Raw genomic sequence first — 21100 nt, forward strand, 5'->3', positions numbered from 1 at the left:
GTCAAAACTGTAGCTGATATTTTGTTGTTTGTCTCTTTGTGTGGAGATTTGCATAAAGAGTTAATCACTTTGTTTTTAGAGTCTCAACCTGGGAGTCTAGGCGCTTATTACATGGCTTTTCTCCTTGGAGATAAAGACTAGCTGGTGGCAGCAAAAACTGCAGTGCCCTGAGTTTTAAACTATGTAATTTTTAAATTCTGATTGAGTTTGGCAATTTCATCTGCACAGTGGTGTTTCTATGTTTATATCAGCACACAAATTGCAATGACTTATGTTTTAATTTAGTCTGGTAATTTTACCTGCTTAGTTGTTTATATACATATCTTTGATTTTTTTTTACTCTAATTGCAATGCCCAGTGGATGATGCAAACAAATATCTAACACCAGTGGCATAGCACATTTCTCATGCTAGCGGTGTGGACAGGGCTTTAGGGGAAAGGGACGGCACCCCTCATCTCCTCCCCCCATTTATTATTATTATCTGTCCTTCACCAGTAAGTCCCAGAGTAGGTTACAATAACCTAAAATCAGAATCAAAAACAGTTAAAATAAATCATAGTCACAGGAATAGAGTGGGTCCCGAACACACATCTCAGGTGTTGGGGGAAAGAGGTGCCCCTTCAGTACTCACGAAAAGCTATATAAAGAAAGTAGCAGACACACCTCTGTGGAGGAGGAAATTCCAAAACTTGGGGGTTGCCGGAGAGAATGCTCTCTTCTGGGCTGCAACCACCCTGAACTTCTGACCAAGGCCAGAACAACCAAGAGGGCCCTCAGCTGATCTTAACACCCAGGAGAGTCTGTAGGGAAGGAGGTGGTCTATCAGATATATGGGGCCTAAAGCGCTTAGGGTTTTAATTACAAGCATGTGTACTTTGAATTGGGTCTAGAAAATAAATGGCAGCTCAATGTCTCTGTAAGAAATATTCCTTGCTCAGAATGCCCTAGAATAGTGATGGCACAACACCCTACTGAGCAAGGCTTCATGGTCATGCAGCATTATGGCAAGGGACATTTGGGATGGGGTGGCTAAGAGGAACCCGCCACAAATACACGTGGCAGCCGCAAAACACCAACACATGAAAGACCCAAGGGATTTCAGCCCTGAAACCCCACACAGCACAATACTATCATGATATTCAGCAGTGGAATGTGAGAAGTCCCTTAATAAATCTGTGGACGGTGTCCTCAGAATGCGGTCAAGGGGACAGCATTTAACTTCTAAACAAAGAGGCCCCAAGGCTCAGACCTGCATGGGAATCACACCTTAGGGCCCGGAAGGAATTCATCCTAAGTATTTTGGGACAGTTGCTCAGTGGCAAGTGGAAAGCCCTGCTGGACGTGCTCAAAGGCACTTTCCTTTACAGAAGCAGCACCTGTGGCTAAAGACAAGGAGTGGTACCAAGTGGGCCAGGTTTGATGGAGCAGTGGCAGGGCCACACAGGACTCCAGCATGGTATTCCCCACCCCTCTCCTAGAAATACTTCTGGAGCTTCAAGTACAGAAAGCAGCAGATAAAGAGATAGGTAGCTCCAAGGCAAGGTTCCTTAAGGTTCTGGGTGCTGATGGAAAGGAGGGAGCTGTACCACATAGAGAATGGGGTAGCCAACATGGCGCCCTCCAGTTGTTGTTGGACTGCAGCTCCCATCATTCCTGGCCATTGGTTACACTGGCTGGGCTGATGGGAGTTACAGGCCCACAACATTCAGAAGGCACTACGTTGGCTACACCTGCTGTAGAGCCTCAGTACCCTGAATTATTAACCTTTTGGAGTCCATAATTCAAGCAACCTTGTTTCCTATGTGGCCTGAAGTAAATGGCTTGTCTTTCAGACAGAAAATTGGAAGGGGGTGGGGGGAAAGAGAGAGAGAAAGAAGAGAGAAAAAGAATATGAAAGAGAGACTGTCTTAGAGACCAATGTGTGTGAAAGCTGGGTGCCAAAACAAACAGCCTTTTCTTATTTGTCCATTGATTTATTCACAGGGAGGATATATTGTAAAGGCCTCAGCAGTGAACAGTTCACTCCCTTTGCACCAGGAAGAAATGTCTGCGGTGCCTCATGCCAAGAAACAGCAAAGAAACAGCCGCTGCTCACCACCCTCAGATGAGGACCTCTCTATACTTTTATGTTTAATGATTGTTTCCTGGCAGGGAGCAAGGCTGGGGAAGGGAAGAGGACCAAATCTGGCAGAAAGCCATTTGAACCAAGCCCATTTCATGGTTGTGGACAGTTAAAGCCATACTGGAAAACAAAACACGTGCCAGGATATGCCCACTGGAAACCTATGGTTACCTATTGCTTTGAGTTTGTTTTCCCACCTTCAAATATAGGCATTTTGTGTACAAAATAATAAATACGAAAAAGTCTTTTGTCAACCTTTTCAGACTCAACAGAAAAGGTATCGGGACCCACAAAATCACTCAAATCCTATTCATGTTTATTTGGAGCACAGGCCTGCTGTGTTCAGAATAGGTTCACTTGAAGCTAAGCATGCATTAAGGCTGCAGTCTTAGGGTTGTAACCAATTAAGTTCTAGTCGGGGCAGACCCATTGAAATTAATGGACCTAAGTTAATCATGTTTACTATTTTCAGCAGGTCTGTTCAGAGTAGGATTCACATTGGCAGCAATAAATAAATAAATAAATAAATAAATAAATAAATAAAATACTACCACCTTTGTAAGGAAAGAAAAAACTTACAACAAAATCCACAGCAAGCTGACACAACAACAGATACGTGATGACTCAGGATCCCGGAAAAGTCCTCCAAAAGCTCATTTAATTTTTTATAGATATGTCTGCATAAATATATATAAAGTAAAATAAAAGGTGTGCCTGTCTACCCCTTGTGCATGTGTCTGTCTTCTCTCTTTCTCCCTTGAAAACCCTAGAAAGATGGCAGGAAGGGTGCCGCCTCCACTCGTGTGGCCCTAGGCTGGAAAAGCATGATCCACTTGAGGGTCGGAACAAGGTAGTTTTACACCAATGACGTAATCAACAACAACAACAACAACAACAAAATCATGGCTGACCTGGAGAAAAGAGTGGGCAAAAGGAATCAATGGGGCGTTGCCTCTTGAGATATCTTACAACGGGCAGAGTTCTCCAGGGCAAACTGAGCGATCCAAAGCTCAGCCTGCCTCTTAAGCCCAGTATTGCTGGTTATACCTGGATGGATAATGCATCTTGTAGTTTTCATGCCCTGGAAATATGTCTTCAGATGAACAACAAGCAGCTCAACAAAACATCAGGGAAGTATTTCTTCAAAATTACCTACCTTTAGTTGCTGTAGGGGAGAACAGCTTCTCTGAGCCTTCAGAAGCCTGAAAAGAACAAAAGAAAGAGGGTTAACTAAATGAGAGTTTATGATTTCCCAACAGCAATAACAAAACAAATCAGTCTGAGGTCGAAGACTGCAGTTATGTGTCACACCTGGAGGGTGCAATGTTGTGCCATTAAAAAAAGAGCAAAGGATGGAGAAGGTGGTGAGGAGAGAAAGAATGAGAAAACTGGGCCCTGATCTCATATCTTTCCTATCCATTGAGGCAACCATGCAACACATAAGCTATATTCAATTATTCTTCCCACTGAAAGCACAAGGTATCGAGATGGATCCTTATCTCTTGTCGAATAAGGAAGGACAGAACTGGGAGTGGCCGAGATATAGAAAAAAGAGGCCTATATTGTACCAAAACACAGGCCCTCTCATTTCTTCCCTCACCACTCTGCTTAGCAGATTTATTAACAAAGCTGCTTTCTCCCATTTATATCCAGGCTGTATTCTGCTTTTTGAACTCCAGCCATGCTGTAACTTCTGCCCTGGGAAGTAGTTAAGAAATCCAATTAACCTAAACCTTGTAAACAGCTTCATGGTAATCAGGGGCACTGGGTTTCAGCCAGGATAATAGAAACGCGCATTGTTTTTTTTTTTAAAGGAAAATCCATGTACATAAAGGTTTTCTTAAATAAAATCTTTCAAGGGTTCTTCCCACTCCATGAAACAAGAAAAGCTCATGGGGCAAATATAAAGGGTAAATAGTCATTATTTTGGGGTTCTGATATTTATTCTATTGCTGTACTCAGTTAACTGAAAAGCGACCCCAGATTAACTGGCTGGTGTATTTAAATTATTTTTAATAGTTGCCCTTAAAACAACTTCAGATGGCAAGTGCCATCTTAAAAGAGGCATTCCTGTTCCGTGTGGCAGTAGAGAATACCATTTGATGATAAGCCACCATCTAAAAGCCAAGAAAGCGTATTTTCTTTAGAACTGTTAGTTTTTCACTCAAAAGCAAATTTGACCTATTGGTTGATTAGATGATCAAAACTAATATGAACAATTAATTGACTTAAAATCCCCTAACTGCTTGACAGCCCTGCTTATTTTCAAGGATTGCACTGTACAATACTATTCCGAAATGTGCTGCTGAAAGAGGGTACTTGAGGGTAGCCTGAAAGAGGGTAACAGAGTAGCCTGTGGGTCTTCTGTTTTTACCTAACGTAGTTGTTAATGTAGTCAAATTCCTTCACAAGACAAAAGTTTTCACTATTCCAAGTGGGCTAGATCCATGATATGAAAGAATTTGCAAGGCTTATTCCCGAGTAAGAGTGAAATTCAAACTTAAGTCGCCATCTGGAAAGGATTAGCAAAGTAATGGAGTGTCCATACCTGCAGCCCTGCTAAGTCAGGGGGCAGGCAAATTGCCGAACCAGCTTCAAGCTGGTATAGCAATCAGGGCCAGATTGGACCTGGTGCAGTCATATGATAGTGGTGGGGCTGCCTCACCCCTTTCTCCAGAAGGCTTTCCATAGGCTGCTGTCAGGAACAGCACTTCTACCTCAGGCATAGGCAACCTTCAGCCCTCCAGATGTTTTGGACTACAATTCCCATCATCCCTGACCACTGGTCCTGATAGCTAGGGATCATGGGAGTTGTAGGCTAAAACATCTGGAGGGCCGAAGGTTGCCTATGCGTAGTCTACCTGTTCGCTAAGTGGAATGAGGCTGAACTGGCTGAGTGACAATGGCATCACTCGATGGCCAGAGGTTGGGAAGAGAGGGGCAGGTCCATGCAATCCAAACCCTCCTTCCCAGCATGGCACAGAGAGGGTTTAGATTGCAGTGCTAATGTGTTAAAGACTGCAGCCTGTGCTGTGTGTCTAACAGGAAAGAGTTGAGATCTGTGGTTAATTTTTTTAATATATTTTTTTAATTCAACTCATGGCTGAGCTAAGTTGATCTTCTTTCCAACATCATTGATTTTATTCTGCCACTCCTCGGAAAGCTTGCATTATTAAGTGTCTTGTGAATTGTACTGCAACACTGCATATTTCATAGCCAGAGATTTCGGAAGCAAAAAAAAAAAAACAACAACAACAGAGAAACATAACCAGACTTGCTAAAATGCTGGGCCCCGACCCAAAAGGATCACCGGAATCAATGGGAGCTTATTTTTCCTTGCTTCAATGGCCTTTGGGCTGGGCCTTTTACAGGCAGTAAAAAAAGAATACTCTCTATCAAGAGTTACTTCTGAGTGACAAGGGCTTACAAGCAGCAGGATCTTACTGAATGCAGCTGCCTGAGAGAGAGAGAGAGAGAGAGAGAGAGAGAGAGAGAGAGAAGGAAAAACAACCAGTGGATGATGAGGCAGAACCCAGAAGATAAAGAACTGTTTAGCCATACATTTCCCCCAAAGGTTGCCTCTGGTCATTGAACAAAATAACCCATGAAATCCTTTGGGAGATGGAGCATCTCTTGTGGATGCAATTCTGCTTCGGGGTTATTATGTTTAAATCATCTTTTGCAGCAGAAGTGAAACAAAGGTCAGTCGCCATTCCTAGCCAAGCTTTTGGTTATTTATTTACTGCAGACCAGCCCTGTGATGCTGACAAGCATATTAAAAAGGCTCCTGACAATTCACTTTTCCCATTCCCTGTAAAAAAAAAAAAAAACCTCAAATGCCCCCGTCTACCCAACCAACCTATTTCTTTATCAACAAACTAAGGAGCAAACATACGGTGTCGTGTCCAGCTGAGTCCTACTGGAATTAATGGACTCAAGTTAGTCATGTGCATTAATTTAAATGGGTCTACTCTGAGTAGGATTAACAACGGTTGCAACCTACAGCATCTAAATCCTTAAAACAATGAGTTTTCACTAGATCTTCTAGATGCCCTTTATTTTGGGGGTACAGGCAAACACCTTCCAGGCACTAGACTGACTGGTGCTGAATTTAAATCCCAGGCTAAAGGGGGCCAATACACACACACACTTTTTGCTGTGCCCCACAGACAGTCCCACTTCTCCTGCTAATTCAGTACCAGGTCAAAAGCTTAACATCAATTTTACATTGTGTGTGTATAGACTGTTTTAAAACTTGAACATGCTTATTATTTACAGCTGCATCCAGAATACTAGCAAGAAGAGATAGAATAGGGTAGGGCAGAAAGTAGACTGGGTTCTACCCCCAAATTATGACTTAACCCCCAGATTATATTGCTGAAATGAAGGAAGTGGTGTTTGCATGTGTGCAACTAGGAGTGCCTTTTTCTGTGGAAGGACATGCACTCAGTTCGTCCCTGGTGTTCAAAACAAATTCCTGGGATCAGAATCATTTAATCCTAAATGCATATATTTGTACCTGCCTCCAGTTAGTGTATCTCAGGATTCTAGTTAAAAAAACCAAGAAGATCAACTGCTTCTGTTAGCAGCCATCTAGATTCACTTAACTTGATAATGAACTGCATTACACAAGTCACACAACAGCTTAGTTCTTGCAGATGTCCCAGTTCCCTTCCCCATTTGCATTGCATGCAAGGAACTCTTGCAAATTTGCAGCAACCATGAATTATTTTATTACACTGCATCACAGCATCCTGCCTTCCTTCTGTGGAAGGACAACAACATGGAGTTCACTGCATAATCAGTATACCAGTATCGCTGAATTTTCATATCTGAGTCAACTGTGCATGCATGCGCATCAGTGTTCATAGAATCATAGAATCATAGAGTTGGAAGAGACCACAAGGGCCATCGAGTCCAACCCCCTGCCAAGCAGGAAACACCATCAGAGCACTCCTGACATATGGTTGTCAAGCCTCTGCTTAAAGACCTCCAAAGAAGGAGACTCCACCACACTCCTTGGCAGCAAATTCCACTGTTGAACAGCTCTTACTGTCAGGAAGTTCTTCCTAATGTTTAGGTGGAATCTTCTTTCTTGTAGTTTGATAGATCTTGTATGATTGTGCACAACACTGGTAGCCTTCAGTTCCAATTGTGTTACTTGATTGTGTGTGTGTGATTTATCAATGGACTCATCTACTGAAACTGTTCAATTGTTCAGTGCACAATGCAGAATGAGACAACATCAATAAACCTTACCCTCTGAACCTTGGATAAAGGACCAAAAGCGACATGGGGAGGGATATTTAAAGAAGAAGAATATACAAAAACTAAAGGCTCGGCTCGGTCAATAACTGCAGTGTCCAATACAAAGGATTTTCACCCACATATACGCTAACAATGAAGTTAAGCTCCTGCAGAAAAATCTGTCCCTAGAACAATACCGATTTCACCACATTTAACACACAGTGTCCATGGTAGGTCTTTGATATTGCTAATGTAGGCAATGTATTTTGTGGTGCCTTCAACAGGCCTACATGAAAGCTTCATATTATGATTACACATAAATCCAAATATTGTTCGCTTACCAAAACTGAAACCCTACATCATGTAATACATGTGCAGAGGGGGCAGGCAATAGCTTTACTATTTTACTTTTTTAAAAGAAAAAACTGAGCCAGATGCAAACTCCTAAACAGGAAGCTGAATTCACACATCATGCTAAACCATGGTAGTGCAATAAGCAGAAATGAGCTGGAGTAGACCGTGGGCACCTGCACTCCCCATGCCCCCTCATTTGCTTCTGCTTTACATTAACCACTGTTTGCATGTTGTCAGGACCAGGAATCATTGTTAATATTAAGTATAGTCAGTTTCAATAAGCTACTGTTAGCGGTTGGCTGCCTTGAAACTAACCATAGTTAATCACAGTTTATCCTGCCAGATAATATAACAAACTACAGTTAACCAAAACAAAGAGCAGAAGCTTCTAAATTTTCCCTCATGGCCATGCAGAAGGAGGAGAGGGGATGGGGAGCAGGAACACACAAGACACACACTCACAATAGCTTTTCTCTCCTCCACCAAGCCACTTATTTTGGTTCTAGTCTGTGCATGTTGCACTAAACCACGGCTTAGTGTGATGGGTGAACACAGCCACTGCCTTTACCTTTGTTTTAAATCTGAAAAAAGACTTTTCATAAATGGTAGTGCAAATGAGGAAGGGAAGACTTGTACTGCACCTCACAAACAAAATAAGCATAATCACATTCTGCACAACAGCCACAATAGCAACAAATGTGACATTAGGGGAAGAGTTGCGTTTTCCCAGGTTTGAATGCCCTGGAAATGGGGTATCTCCACAGACGGGGGGGGGGGGACACATGTGGACCATGCAGAAAAATAGGAAACAAATGTGTGTTTATTATCCAATAGAGAAATCCATTTAAAGAAATAGCAGCCCATAGCAATTCTCCTCCTGTCTTTACTGCTACCCTAAGCAATCTGTTTACATTTGTTTGTAGAAAGGAGGGAGATGAGGGAAGTTATATTCCAAAGACGTTGGAAAACTTGAGCCCTTTTTGTAGACAGAGTAAGGAAACACCTCAAGCAGTAGCTTTGGGTGTCCACAAAGGGAACCAATCTGTCAGCTATTTAATGTATTATCCTATTTTTACAACACAGGAAGGGAGGCATCTTCAGCCTTAGGCACCAAAAGGCCTGTGTTGGCCACTCTACTGGACTAAGGCCAGTGTTATTTTTCTAGAAAAAAAGGTGCTGGAACTCACCACTTGTTCTCTTATAATGGCAATAGTTTGTTGTGGCTGCTGAGAGCTGTTAGAAGATCCCTATTCCCCTCACAGAGCTACAATTACTCAGGTTTCGTCTTCTGGGAAGAGGACTTAATTATTAAACCACTCTGGGAACTGTGGCTCTGGGACAGGGATAGGGATCTCCTAACAACTCTCAGTGCCCTTAACAAACTACAGATCCTAAGATGCTTTGGGCTGAAAGGTTAAATAATTCATTGACTTCCACTCTGTAGACCCCTTTCCTCCCACCCTTCCCCAGCTACCAGTAGCAAAGTCTTATAAAATGGGGCACAAGGCATGGAATGGTTTCATGTACCCTTGCGTGTTTTGCTGCTTGTATGAGATTCCCACCCCCTGCTCCCACCGTCACTGCCATCCACTGGTAGATGCAGGCAGACAAGTCCAGCCCAAAGCTTTGGGATGGAAGATAATTCTATTTTTGATGGTGCATTTGGTGCCTGTCTTCTTCCCTCTGACTGCTCCTTATTTTCACCCCCATGCTCTATACACCAGATCCAAAGGAAGGTATTTTTCACAAAAGCTGTCATGTTTGTTAAAAGGGCAGGAGGGGAAACTTTTCTTTCCTGGGATTTTTTTTTAAGGGTTGAAATTTCTTTTTTGTAGAAAGAACAGACAAGATGGAATGGGACACACTTGAAGGCGATGAAGGACAGCCTTCAAGGTAGCTCAGCACCAAATAGTGAAGAACTTTTAAAAAGGCACACACAAAAATCCACATTCTAGCTTATTTTCAAAAGGTTTGGAGGCTTGCCACATATTCTTATTCCCAATCTTTTTAAAAGTTTGTTTCCCGGAAGGGCCAACAACTTCAATTCACTGCTTTTATGTTCTGGCCTCATCTTCTGACTGTTATTACTTCCCACACAGCAAGCAGTCACCTACATAGAAGACTCAGCTCCAAAACGGACTGGAAATGCTATGAATTAGATCCATGTGTCTATCCATTTTTCCTTCTTGGGAAATATAAAGCTCTCATGGGACCCTGCTCTTCCCAAGGTAAATACAACAAACTGAACCCTCTATAGTATGTGATTTTCAACTGCCTCTAACAGCTGAAATAGTATCACAGCTGAAATAGTGTTTGCTTTAATAAAGCATAGAGGAAACCATGAACTAGAAAACACACTCCTTTTTTTCATAAGGATAAGTACACTGGGGCATAATAGAAGCCTAGTCTGCACATAACACTAAGTCATGTTTGCTTGTTTTTAAACAAATCATGTGTTGTCCCAAAGACAAACCATGGTTTGTTTCTCCAAAGCTCTTGCCTCGTGCCTATGTAAATTAGTATGTGGCGTGGCCAAAAAACCATGTTTATAGAAGGGGGCTGAATTAGAGCATACAGCTAAGCCATAGTCAAATAAACCAAGGTTACAACATAAATACTTTAGATAGTGTTTGTTAGCAGATGACAAACTGCTGGGCAGGGTTCAGATGATGAAACAAGCCATGGTTGAATAAACCATAGTTGAATAAACCATGTGTGAATCAGCCCAGAGTTTCTAGCTCATTTCTCTTGATTAAATCTAACAGCAGGCAGATGAAAAGTGTAGCCTTGTGACAAATTAACAATTACAGACTCCCAAAACAACTACCAGAGGCAATGAAGGACAATGTTTTTCCTCTTTCCTTAAGCAACAAGTATTCTACAGATAAGAATGACCTTCAATCATATGCTGCTATTTTTTAGTTTGTTTCTTTACATACATCTCAAGATGACATGCAAAATGCAATAAAACGATTTAAAAACCAACAAACAGCAAATAAAAAAATTGCCAAGTAGACACAAGTGGAAGGGACCTAATCATTCAGCTAGGAAGGCTAGTTTGTGCAAAAATATATTCAATTGTTTCTGGAAAGTGCAGATAGTGGGTGCTTGTTTATCAAATGCTGCTCCACAGAAGGGGGGCAGCCACACTAAAAGCCCTGCTCAGAGTTACTGCTATACAAATGCTTTGCAACTGTTGTGACCCCTGGATCCAGCAGCAATCCAGAAAGAGAGTTGGAAGCGGCAGAGGTAACAGCTAAGGAGCCAGATCGAGTTCCAGGCTTTGAGTTGGCAGCTGAATAGTCAGGAGGCTACTGTAGTTGAGGCTGGCAGACAGGAAACCCCAGAACAATTCCCAAGGCCACAATAGTAACTGAACAATCTTAGTCCATCCCTCACACCCTGAAGAAAAGATGGTCTGGAAGGGAGTGGTTTGGAATAAGGAAGAAATAAGCTAGAAGTGCTGCACCCATCTTTTACCCACTGCAAATGGTCCTCTCCTGAACAGGCCTTTCCTGAATGAACAAAGGCTGTCAAAGATAGGTCATGTACATTTTGCATCGAACTCAAGATTGGACATGCCAACATACAGTGTTTTCCCACAGGTCAGACAGGCTAATTAGGATACTATCTGCCCTGTGGAGCACAGCTTGGCTCACCCACTTGAGTCATCTGGAATCATTTGCCATGTTTATTGCTCTCTGCTAACAGCATGAATAAAATCTGAATTGTGTCTGTAGGTTAATGGAAGAAGAGACTTGACTCAATGGATAGTAGCATTCAGTGTCCCTGGTAAAATGACAGTTGTGCAGAAGCTCCTTCTGGTTGTACAGGAAAAAACCATCGGATGCTCCCCACACCCAGTATTTCCTCTTACCATAAAATTTTAAGCGGTGTACACACTATATCTTTAAAGCATACTGAAACATATTCTTATGCTCAAAGAATTCTGGGCATTGCAGTCTACCCCTCATCAAGATCCAATTGCCAGCAACCCTTAACAAACTACACTGCACATAATTATTTAAGGGAAGGAAATGTGTTTTAAAGGTATATTATGTACACTGTCTTGGTTTTGAACACATTCACATTTTTCTGCAATATTTAACCATCCTAATGATGACGACAACTTCTATCAACCCTGTTTAAAACTACAGTAAGAACAACCAAAACAGCACATTTAAAAGCTGCATCAAGTATGTAAAGGAAATAAATTAAACTATCCTACATAGCAAATACCCCCCAACCCTAAACCCTTTGAAAGACTGTAAGAACTAATGAGAAAAAGCATATGAGAGGAACAATAAAAATGGAAAGAAAGGGGGGAAGAAGACAAGAAAATGGGATTAAGGAAGACAGATGACTGAAGAATACTTATTATTATAATTTTTAGCAATTCTGGTATGTTTGCCATGCTTTCATACAGCAGTTAAACAGCCCTCCACAAACACTTTAAAAGCACTCTTCAGCACAATGAAAACAACTTGTTTCCTATTTATATTTTAAGTGCCGCAAATAGACAACATAAATCCCCCCACCTGTCCTCAAAGAGTCCACTCTACAGAATGCAGTGCAAGAGCACTGCTGGGATAAACAGTACCTGCAATTCTGGAGCTAAGGTAGCGGCCCAGATATCCCTCCTCCCCTTAAGCCGCAAGCAACAGTCTGCCTGACCCGGTGCCCTGGGGAACAACAGGATGTCTGACCTACAAGCATGGCTGTTATCATAGCCTCACGACAGAGGCCCTTTGCATTCCCGTTCTCTTCCCTAGAGAGCCGCCTACAAGGCCCACGGCTTGGCTTACCCTTTCCCTCCATTAGCCCTGCTTTCATGATTCAGCTTCTGCTCAGAGGCTTGCGGCCTCTTGGAAGATGTTGCTTCCATTTCCTCCCCTTCCCCTCCATCTTCTTCAGCAAGTGAATTAAAAATGTGTTCTTTCTTCTTCTTTTAAACAGGCAGCGGAGGCCTCTTCAGCTATGAATGCTCCCCTTCAGCTTGGTTCTGCTGACAGCATCCAGGGAGGAACGGTCCCAGCTGTGTCTATTAAACACGGCCAAAAAGACCTTACAACACAACTTTGTGCATCCTTGTTTATTTCAAATCAAAATACCAGCCCAAAATTTCTCAGCAGCTACTATATTAGCGACAACTTACATAAACACATGGGTTACCATATTTTCACACCCCAATTCCTGCCTACCTTTACGGCTTTATTGGCCCTTTTAACAAGCAAAGCTGGTTGTGATTCGTTTCTCGTCCACTTACACAGTTCTAAAAGAGGCCATTGTTACTCTCATTTCACGAGTGGTGAAAACTGTATCTCCCATCTTATATCTGTGCTGCTAATTCTTCCTGCCTAAGCGGAAAACGCGATAGTTGTCCCTATTGAAATTCATTTTGTTAAGTTTTCGCCCAGTTCTCCAATTTGTTAAGATCACCTTGAATCCCGATTCTGTCACCTAAAACATTAGCTACCCCTCCCAGTTTGGTGTCATCTGCAAATTTGATGAGCATCCTCTCAATTCCTTCGTGCAAGTTGTTTATAAAAATGCTATAAACAACAGGCCCAGGACACAACCCTGCAGCGCCCCACTTTTTTTCCAGAATGATAAGGAACCATTAGTGAGCAGACTTTGGGTTGGGCCAGTCAACCAGCTACAAATCCACCTAACAGTCACATTGTCCGGCCCAGATTTTACCAGCTTCTCTGCAAAAATATCATGGAAAACTTTGTCAACTTACTGAACTCAAGATACACCATGTCCACAGCATTCCCCTGATCCACCAAGCTTGTAACTTTAACAAAAAGGAATGAGATTCATCTGGCATGACTTGTTTTTGAAAAACCCATGCTGGGTCTTAATAATCACACCATTCTTTCCCAAGTGCTCACAGACATGAGGGGCTTTGCATGAAATTGTCCCCCAGGAAAACTGCCCAGGTTATTACTATCAGCAAAACAAAAGTCTGAGGAGCCTGGCTTTTTCCTTCGACTTGTGTGCTACCTTTATGACAGGTTGCCCTGAGGTGGTTTCTCCTCCTCCCTGCTATAACATTCAAGACCTCTTACCATGGGACTCTGCTCTCATTGTTTTAAACCATTTCCCTGCTGTTTTGACTATTTTAAGTATTGTTTGGGTTTAATGGGCTTGTTTTATTGCACATTTTAATAGTGAATGTTCATTTTAATGTTTTGATGGAACTGTTAATTGTGTGTTTTAAGTGCCGCTTTATAAACTAAGTGGTGAATAAATTAAACAACAACAATAATATATGGAGCTAAATATCCCCACCGCAGCCAGCAGTTACCATTTTTAGATTGTAAATTCACTGAGGGAAGGGAACACATTAATGTTACTAAATAAATAAATACGGGATGTGAAAGAGAGGTAGAAATTGGCAAAGATGTATCAGAGCAAAGGCACACAGTAATAGAATGTAAATATTATATTCACACACACACACACACACACACACACACACACACACAGAGGAATGCTGTTTGAGGCAGGATAACTATGGCAAAAGTACACTTTGGTCCTTCAATCACGTGAGACTAGGGACATTTACAGAGAGGACTTGATTACCTCAGAAATGGCGGTGCAAATTTGATTTTTGGTAGCCAAACACACCAGAAAAGGACCACAAAGACAATTTTGCTGTATTTAGGTTAACCATGGCTGTGGGGCAAGAAGCAGCAGGGCCACATGACCTACTATCCATAATATTACCATTGGGTGAAGAGCAAACTGAGGTTTCTGCACTTTTCATAGGCATTCAAATTTCCAGAATGTTATCCCTACAATATTCTGGGAAGCAAAGAACTCTATCCATTTCAGAAGCCCACCCTGAACCAGCACCAACCAAGTACATGCTCCACATTCTGTACAAGTGAATCACAATGGCTCACAATATGTTACATGCCTCTTCTGCTTGGCACTAATTTTATTTATCAGGCCGCCATTTGCCGTGCTTTGCCTCTTTCCCTGACAAAGAATATGACAGATCATCAGAAGAAAAGCCTGCAGCCTTAGCGGTGAAACAGATTGGTTTGCTCCTTTCCCTCTCCCACCCAGCTCTGTTTCTAGCAGGCAATTACCATGTGTGTAAATATTTTTGAAGGGAGAATATTTCAAAGAAAGCCGGGGTTTTGGATCTCTTCTTGTGTAGATAGATCTCTGTAGCTGGATGCCAAGCTGATGTCAAAGACTACAATTACTGAGGGAGCCCCATAAAGGTTTACTTTGGCAACTGTGGCAGACCTGTACAATTTTCGCTGTTAATTTTATCCCATTAAAATATTAGCCTACACTGTATTGACATCTCGCTATAAATGGGCCAGGTCACGTTATTCCCCAACCATCCTTCCCTTTTAGGTATTTTGCCTTTCCCACCGCCAGAGTCTGCACACATCCTTCCCACATAACCCTGCTGAGAGTGTCAGGTTGTGACCCAACTCGGCTGGATCCAAGTCAAGGGAGGACACAGCAGCAGCAGTTCTTGGATATGTTGAGAGAGAGAGAGGCTGCTGGATAGATGGAAAGAACACAGCTGAACTTCAGAGCCACCGAGGAAAAGAACAGAAGCAACAGGGTCAAGAGTTTAAATTGTGACAGCTGGATCAAGACTATCTGAAAGTTATAGCCACTGTCCCTTAACAGTCATGTGTGTACAACTGACTGTGGGTCAATCAGGGGCACAGCCAACATTGGGGTGGATGTATGTGTCACCATCATTAGGCACCTGCCGAGGCCCACACATCCTTGGGGGAGCTCTGCTGAGCCCCCTGAGCAGTGCCGGATTTACACATAAGCTAAACAAGCTATAACTTAGGGCCCCACTCTCTTGGGGGGGAATTCAAAGGGGGGAAAAACCTGGATGTACGACTAAACAACAACATCATTTCCAAAATATAAGATAAAAGACAAATAAAATAAAACCTACATACAGCAACAGGAGAACAGCCTTTACCAAAGATGTCATGGGATTTGAAGACACTTGAACTCAGGACGCAAGGGAGAAACGTGCTAAGAGGAAGGCACGCTTGGCAAATCCACACTGTGATCAACTCCCGCTCGGAAACCAATGTCCCCACTGTGGAAGGACGTGTGGATCCAGAATTGGCCTCCATAATTACTTATGGACTCATCATTAAAACCGTGTTTATGGAAGACAATCTTACTCGGCTACGAGTGATCGCCAAAGAAGAATATTCAACACAAAAAACAGCGACAATTTGTTGTTGACAAAGGACAGCTGGGCATATAAAGGGGCCCCATTACCTTCAGTACCTTAGGGCCTCATCAAACCTAAATCCAGCCCTGCCCCTGAGCCTCTTGGCTTTGGAGTTCCTGCTTCTTCATGTTGTCACCTCTTCAGATGCCTTCTCTGAACACGCAGTGTGACTCTGACCAGAGTGAAAAGATGGCGCAGCTTCCTTCACTCTCTGTTGGCTCTCTCTGAGCAATTCCTCAGACTGGGCCTAGGGCAGAGGTGGGGAACCTCCAGCCCACAGGGCTAACTGGGCCCAGCATAGGTTGCAACTGGGTCTGTGAGGCTGTTTTCCCTAAGCCATGGCCACCTACACCACATATGAACATCACTAAGCGGAGAAGGAGTTGCAGTCCAGCATTTAGAGGGCCACCACAGGTTTCTCACAATTGCCCCACACTGTCTCTACTTCTGTCCCCACACTGGCTGCACTCCTTGATCCACAGAGGTACATCCTTGACTTGTGCCACACAAAGACCCAGGACTGTTGCAAGGTCAAAATGAGAGACAGGAGGGAACTATGGATGTCCTCTTGAGCTCCTTGAAGCAAAGACTGGATATAAATATAGTAAAATGAAGTTGTCATGAAGAAATTATTCAGAACTAGGAGGGCCTCTTTACTGAGGAGTCTATGTCATTGCTCCCACCTCTGCGCAGAGGCAACAATTTGTATGAACAAGATCTGCAAAATATTATTGCAGCATTTTGAATATTTATCCTTTCATGCTGAAGCTCTTCAGCTGAACTATCTAGTTGGCTATATATTTGCTGGGAAAGCAGAAGGAACAGAAAGTGCAGAACTTTATGAACTGTATTGGAAATCTAAACGCTTTGAGGAAGGGGGAAAGAAGGAAGGGAACAGGTAACTGCTGAGCAGGGGCTGGAGGGGAGGAAAGGTGGCAGACGGTTGTCTTTCGAATGCTACAGCTACCTTGTATATCATCATATCACGACATTCATTCTATCTCTCTCTCTCTCCCCAACCCCTCTGCACAGGATGGATGTGGACATAAAATCACACCTCATATCTTCGTTTCTGTCAAGCTGAGTAAGAGTGCAAACGCTGGCACTGACAGAGAATGCCAAACAGGGCTTGGCATGCTACAACAAACTCCCAACTGTGGTCCTTGCCAAGTACCTGCATTTATCATTGTAATGGCCTGCCAGACGGGACTTGGCAAAAGATGAAGAGGAGGAGGGAGGGGAGGAGGAAAGGAAAAGAGCCAGGGCAATGCTGCCAAGCAATTCATTTTAGGCACCTCCTGCTATCTCCGTACCTGCAGGGGAACCTTCATTTCATTTCATCTTTTTCGGCTTATTTATAGGAGCACCAAAATCCTGCTCGTCCAGAATCATTTCCCCTAGTGAAAGTGCTGCACCACCAAGCACCAGGCACCAGGAAGACAAGATACTTGTGAAAAATGTCTGAATGGCTTTCTCATTTGCTCTCATCCTTGGCTTGAAAGTGTTTCTGCAATCCCAGAAGGTTTCAAGTGCAACATATACAGATGTACAATGGAAGAATAGCATATAAAGCAAAGAGTCCACCTATCGAAATGGCTCTAAATCAGTGCTCAGATTAAGAGGGTTCTCCCCCATTTATCTCCCTCCTTACTAAAAAAGCAAGTACTACTACTACAGTGGGATTATGTGGCTAAAATTGGAGGGACAAGAGGAGTGTGGCTTTGTAGATTTTATTAACTATTTCATCCCCAATAATCCAAGCACCAGGTACTCTGACTCACGCTTGAATAGCTCAAATTGTTCAGTTTTGAAACGTTAGCCAATATATATAATTGAAGCATAGTTTTGTTTCATATGTATTTGCTGCATGAAAAGAGACATGTGGGACACTGATCTGCATAAACATATACCGCTTTCAGATGCGTGCACATTACAGATATTCACACAACATTACTCCTTGCTGTTCCTGATCTATTTTTCATTTTCCATGTGTACTGCCAACTGGAAAAAGAAATAAATTTCCTGCTAGACAAATCTAGGTTGAATTTCTGGTAAATTTTATTTCTTTTGTATTTTAAAGGAGAGAGAGGGAGTGTGTGTGTGTGTGTGTGTGTGGGAGAGGGAGAGAGAAAGGGGACAAAATAAAATTTATTTACAGTTTTAATATGCTCAGTGTTATTTGTCTGCTGTACAAAAATGTTGTGTGTGTTGTTATGCAATAGATGCTACATCAGTTCAAAATTAAGTGACATATTAAGAGTGGGTTCTTTATACTGAATAGTTTGATGTCCTGAAATACAGAAAACACACTCCGCATAATCTTAGCCTGTGCAGGTGCAATGCCCATGCGAGAGGGGTTGGTTCCTTGAGCCCTGTGTTAAATTTTTCTCAGTGCTCTGGTTAGTACTAGGCAGCTGGGTCCAGCTACCATTTATATGAACCGGCTTTTGGAGAGGGGGATTTTAAGTGGAAAAGTGACAGACAGAGGGTACTTAACCTTTTCACTGTCTGCTTTTTTTCTTTCTTTCTCCAAATTGCACTCACCACAAGGTTCCAAATGTGTTTTGAACAATGCCCCAGACAAACACATTAGGCACCCTGCAGGTGGAAAATTCCACTTGAAGGGGGCAAAGGGGAAAAAGTGGGCAGAGAAACCGGTACTCTAAATTCGGCTGCAAGTGTTCCTCTGTTTTTTCCCCTAGCTGTTCTTGTCACTTTGTCACACGCATTTACATGTAATACGTCATTATCCCCTAAGCCAGCTCATTAAGTGGCTTAACAGCATGATTCTATGCATATTTACTTAGAAGTAAATCCCACTGTGTTCAATGGGGCTTATGTTTGGGTAAGGGTAGTCTTCCAGAACAAGGGTGGTATTAATGTTGGGTTTTTTTACTTCCCTCAAATCCTTCCTTACAAACCATCTTTTCCATTAAGACTTTGGCACAACTCCTTACTTCTCATCCCCTACGCCTACAGCAACTCAGCCTGTTATTAAGCCTAAGTACGGTGCAACTGCAGGTGCAATTGCCATCTACCCAAATGTTCAGCCCTTGCCCAATGACTTGCAGGTTCTATGCATTTTCAGTGTCCTTTTCATATGGCCAATGCCTGAGTAGCATCGGCGAGTTCAGCTAAGTTAATTCAACCTATGACTGCTGGGAGCCTTCCAGGAGCTGTGCAGTACCATTCCCATGACAATTTTGTCATCTATATTATTCCCAGGGTTGCGTGTACAAGCTGGAGAAAGGTTGCCAGCTTATTTGAAAGAAAACATTCCCCCCTTTAATCTGCAAGTAGTAGCATTAGGTTAGATGCCCAGCATTGGGGGGGAAATTGCAGTTATTCTTTATTATGAAAGGGACGTGGGTGGCGCTGTGGTCTAAACCACAGAGCCTAGGGCTTGCCAATCAGCAGGTCAGCAGTTTGAACCCCCGTGACGGGGTGAGCTCCCGTTGCTCGTTCCCTGCTCCTGCCAACCTAGCAGTTCGAAAGCACATCAAAGTGCAAGTAAATAAATAGGTACCACTCCGGCGGGAAGGTAAACGGCGTTTCCGTGCACTGCTCTGGTTCGCCAGAAGTGGCTTAGTCATGCTGGCCACATGACCTGGAAGCTGTACGCCGGCTCCCTCATCTAGTAAAGCGAGATGAGCGCCGCAACCCCAGAGTCGTCCACAACTGGACCTAATGGTCAGGGATCCCTTTACCTTTTTACCTTTATTATGAAAAAAGGAGAGGCTAACCCTTTGAATTTTATGTCTCTAAGCCATTCTACTAGTGTTTTCTGTTCTCCAGCTTGCAATGAAGTACTTTAAAAACGGCAGTAAAAACCTGTACTATACCTGCATTAACTACGTCTCTTTTCTATGGAAGTCACCATTCTTTGTTTTCCTCTCCTGATATTACCCAACATCTGATAGTGAAAAATAGGCATGCTAACAGCATAATCCTATACACTCAGAAGCAAGTCCCACTTATGTCAATGGAGCTGAGTCCCAGGTAAGGGGTACAGGACTGCAAGGTGAGTGTACAGCAGCAAGCACAGTTAGGGCAGTTTGCAGCTCCCAGGCTTCCTTGTGACTCAGGCAGAGTGAGGAGGAGCCACTTGCAACCAACAGAGAAGAGGCAGTGAGCCTTGCAGCCAATTTAAAAGGAGAGGGCAGCGGGCAACATCTCAACGTAAAGCAGGAGTGGTGTTGGAATGGGGAGTGCCAGGTACATCCCTAATAAAAGACCCTATCCTCTCCTCTCCCTCTTTGTGGTGGTGGGGAGAAGAGTGAGTCAGCAGCTGCAGCACAAACAGGATGAGTCTGGTGGAATTTACCTGATAGAAGCCAAGCCCAAGCAACAAGGCACCACTCTCACCTGGTGGCAAATGCTGGGCCTGGTAGCAACCTACTCTGAGACATCAAGCCCCACAAACTTCTTCTCCCTTCCCTGCTCCTGAAGGCACTGCTGTGTTAACTCTCTGTCTCACGGGTCAAGAGTTTTCCTTGACCGTCTCCCATCAAGTTAGCTTGGCACTCAGCACCCTTTGTCTAGTTTTAGGCACCAGGCAAAACCTTTCCTTTTTACCCAGACTTTTGGGTAACCTGCATTTTATTTGTATATGTATGTGTTTTGCTTGGGTTTGTTGTTGTTGATGGTGATTGGAATTGATTTTTGTTGTATAAAGAGCAAAATGAAATGAAGTGTGAACAGCTAAAGAAGCTGGCACTCGGAGCCCCATCTGTGTCCATGTTTAAAGCAGTATCATGCCACTTTAAACAGCCATGGTTTACGCCAAAGAATCTTGGGAGCTATAGTTTAAGAGTGGTGAGAGGTGTGAGACAAACCCTATTCCCCCCACAGAGTTACAATTCCCAGAGTTCCCAGAGAATAGGAATTGACTGTTAAACCGCTCTGGAGATTGGCTGCAAGAATGCTCGGTATGACTCAGAGGCAGTGTGTCTAGCATGGGAAGCTTGGGAGAGCGAGCATGAGCGATGGCTGATTCTACTGTTCCCACTTCCAGTCAAACATGCAAAGAGAATCCTTGAGGATGTCCCCCGCTGTGAGATCTGAGAGCCCCGGATGACCTCTGGAATGCACATGACAGCAGAAACTGTAATCGCTTGCCCTTCTGCTGGGAACATCCAAA

The 21100-nt window shown here is 43.1% G+C and overlaps 1 protein-coding gene across 8 annotated transcripts in view; it reads right to left on the reverse strand.

The window, feature by feature from the left end:
• The window catches only part of FBRSL1 (fibrosin like 1), a 790252-nt gene that overhangs the window by 97606 nt on the left and 671546 nt on the right, over positions 1-21100 (reverse strand). For all 8 annotated transcript variants that reach the window (XM_081893242.1, XM_081893244.1, XM_081893247.1 and 5 more), the window contains one exon: positions 3280-3325. In XM_081893242.1, coding sequence (XP_081749368.1) covers positions 3280-3325 — 46 coding nt within the window. The remainder of the gene's footprint in view (positions 1-3279; positions 3326-21100) is intronic.

This window comes from Podarcis melisellensis (assembly GCF_964234715.1).
Source record: "Podarcis melisellensis genome assembly, chromosome: 16".
Classification (NCBI taxonomy): Eukaryota; Metazoa; Chordata; class Lepidosauria; order Squamata; family Lacertidae; genus Podarcis; species Podarcis melisellensis.